We start from the raw sequence: 1,564 nt of genomic DNA on the forward strand, positions 1-1,564 counted from the left end.
TCATGTAGGTTGTTTTTGTTTCTGTCTAATGCATGATTTTAGTTCGGCTTTTAGTGCTTCTAAGTTTTAAAAGTTTATAATCCTATTTATGTTGAGATGAATGTGTGTTTATGGATAAATATTGCTTGTACCTAGTAGGATAAGGAAGTGATTATGTATGTAACTAATGTGATGATGAAGCTGCAAGATTTTTCCATGATGAGCATTGGAAAAAATGTGGCATTCGGAAGTCGAGAAATAGAGACTCATCAATAAAAAGGGCCAGCAGAAGATGCGCTGTGAGAGCCACTTGACAGCACTGGATATGATCGCTGCTGCTAAGAACGGTCTTTTGGCCCGTCTGAAGACAAAGATACAATAACAGTTGTGCAGCTTTTGGCAGATGAACTTCTCTTCTGATTTACCAAGCACCTCTAGATTACTAGTTTACATTTTCTTTGTTCTGTGATCTTTTACATATGTACATAAACGACCAACAAATCCCTTTTGCACAAAAAAATTAGTGTCCACAAATCTTCTTGTATAAATAATAACAATAGCACACATAATAATACCCATTCTGGTTTCCCTTAAAATCCTTTCCAGGTACCGAGGACTTCGTGGAAGACTTCAGAAATCAAATCTCTGTCTGCGCATTGCATGAATACGTTGAACTCATCTCGGATCTCAAATATCTTACCAAACTTCACAAGATACCTCATGCAGCTAGCCTTCAGCTCAGGTAACTGATATAGATAAGCATTCTGTAGCCTCTCCAGCACATTCTTTGTGTCGATATCGTCTAGCAGACTCAAGTGGCAAGCTTCTTTTAAATCAGCAATATCATACTTATCAGCTGCTTGGAGGAGTGCCAATCTGTGTATAAGAAAGTCTCCGTTCTGGATATTGCCGTATACATAACTGAGAAAAGCTTGGCAAGCATCAAGAGGCATGTCCAGTATGTTTATTTCCGATAGCTCCTTCTCTTTCAGGTCATGTAAAAACATGCTGCGGAAAACAGGTGAACGGGCGGCAAGAACAGCTCGGTGAGCACCAATGCTTCCACCAGCTGCATTGATCATTATGTCTGTGTAAATGCTTTCTGTCAACATACGGCCAAGGGATGTTACAGCTGTTGCTTTCGATTGATTCTCGGTTGAACCGTCTGCCCAGATAGAGTAAAATTCTCCACTCTGCCAATTCAGGTAAAACATCAACAACTCAACACATATGTATATGTTCCACCAAACATATTGATCTAAGCAACATCTCTTTAAGTGATGAGACAGACACTTACATCTTGAGACAGAACCTTCAAGTCAAGGAACTCAACGTCGATGATGATTTTTCCAGTTAAGGGAACTTCAATCGTCCAAAGAAAATCTTCGTTTGTCTTAATCCGCTTATCAATGACTTCTGCATTCGAGTAAGAAACCAGAGTCAGCATTCTGATTCATCTTTTTTTTTTTTGTAAAACAGAAACAAAGGGAAACCATAATAATCAAACTGTTGGATCAAGCAAACAAGTTCTTCTCTACTACTACCTGGATGAGATAAAGCTTTCCTATCACCAGCAGAAGAGATA

At 38.9% G+C, this 1,564-nt stretch overlaps 1 protein-coding gene across 1 annotated transcript; it reads right to left on the reverse strand.

Annotated features, from left to right (window-relative positions):
* On the reverse strand, positions 381 to 1,563 carry LOC104779383 (BTB/POZ domain-containing protein At1g55760-like; the record flags this gene model as incomplete). The annotated part of the gene is made up of 3 exons (XM_019241156.1): positions 381 to 1,172; positions 1,277 to 1,395; positions 1,524 to 1,563. Coding segments are annotated over 3 exons (762 nt in total), but the record flags the coding sequence as incomplete, so codon positions are not given.

The sequence above is a fragment of the Camelina sativa genome, chromosome 3 (genome assembly GCF_000633955.1).
Source record: "Camelina sativa cultivar DH55 chromosome 3, Cs, whole genome shotgun sequence".
In the NCBI taxonomy this organism is placed as follows: domain Eukaryota; kingdom Viridiplantae; phylum Streptophyta; class Magnoliopsida; order Brassicales; family Brassicaceae; genus Camelina; species Camelina sativa.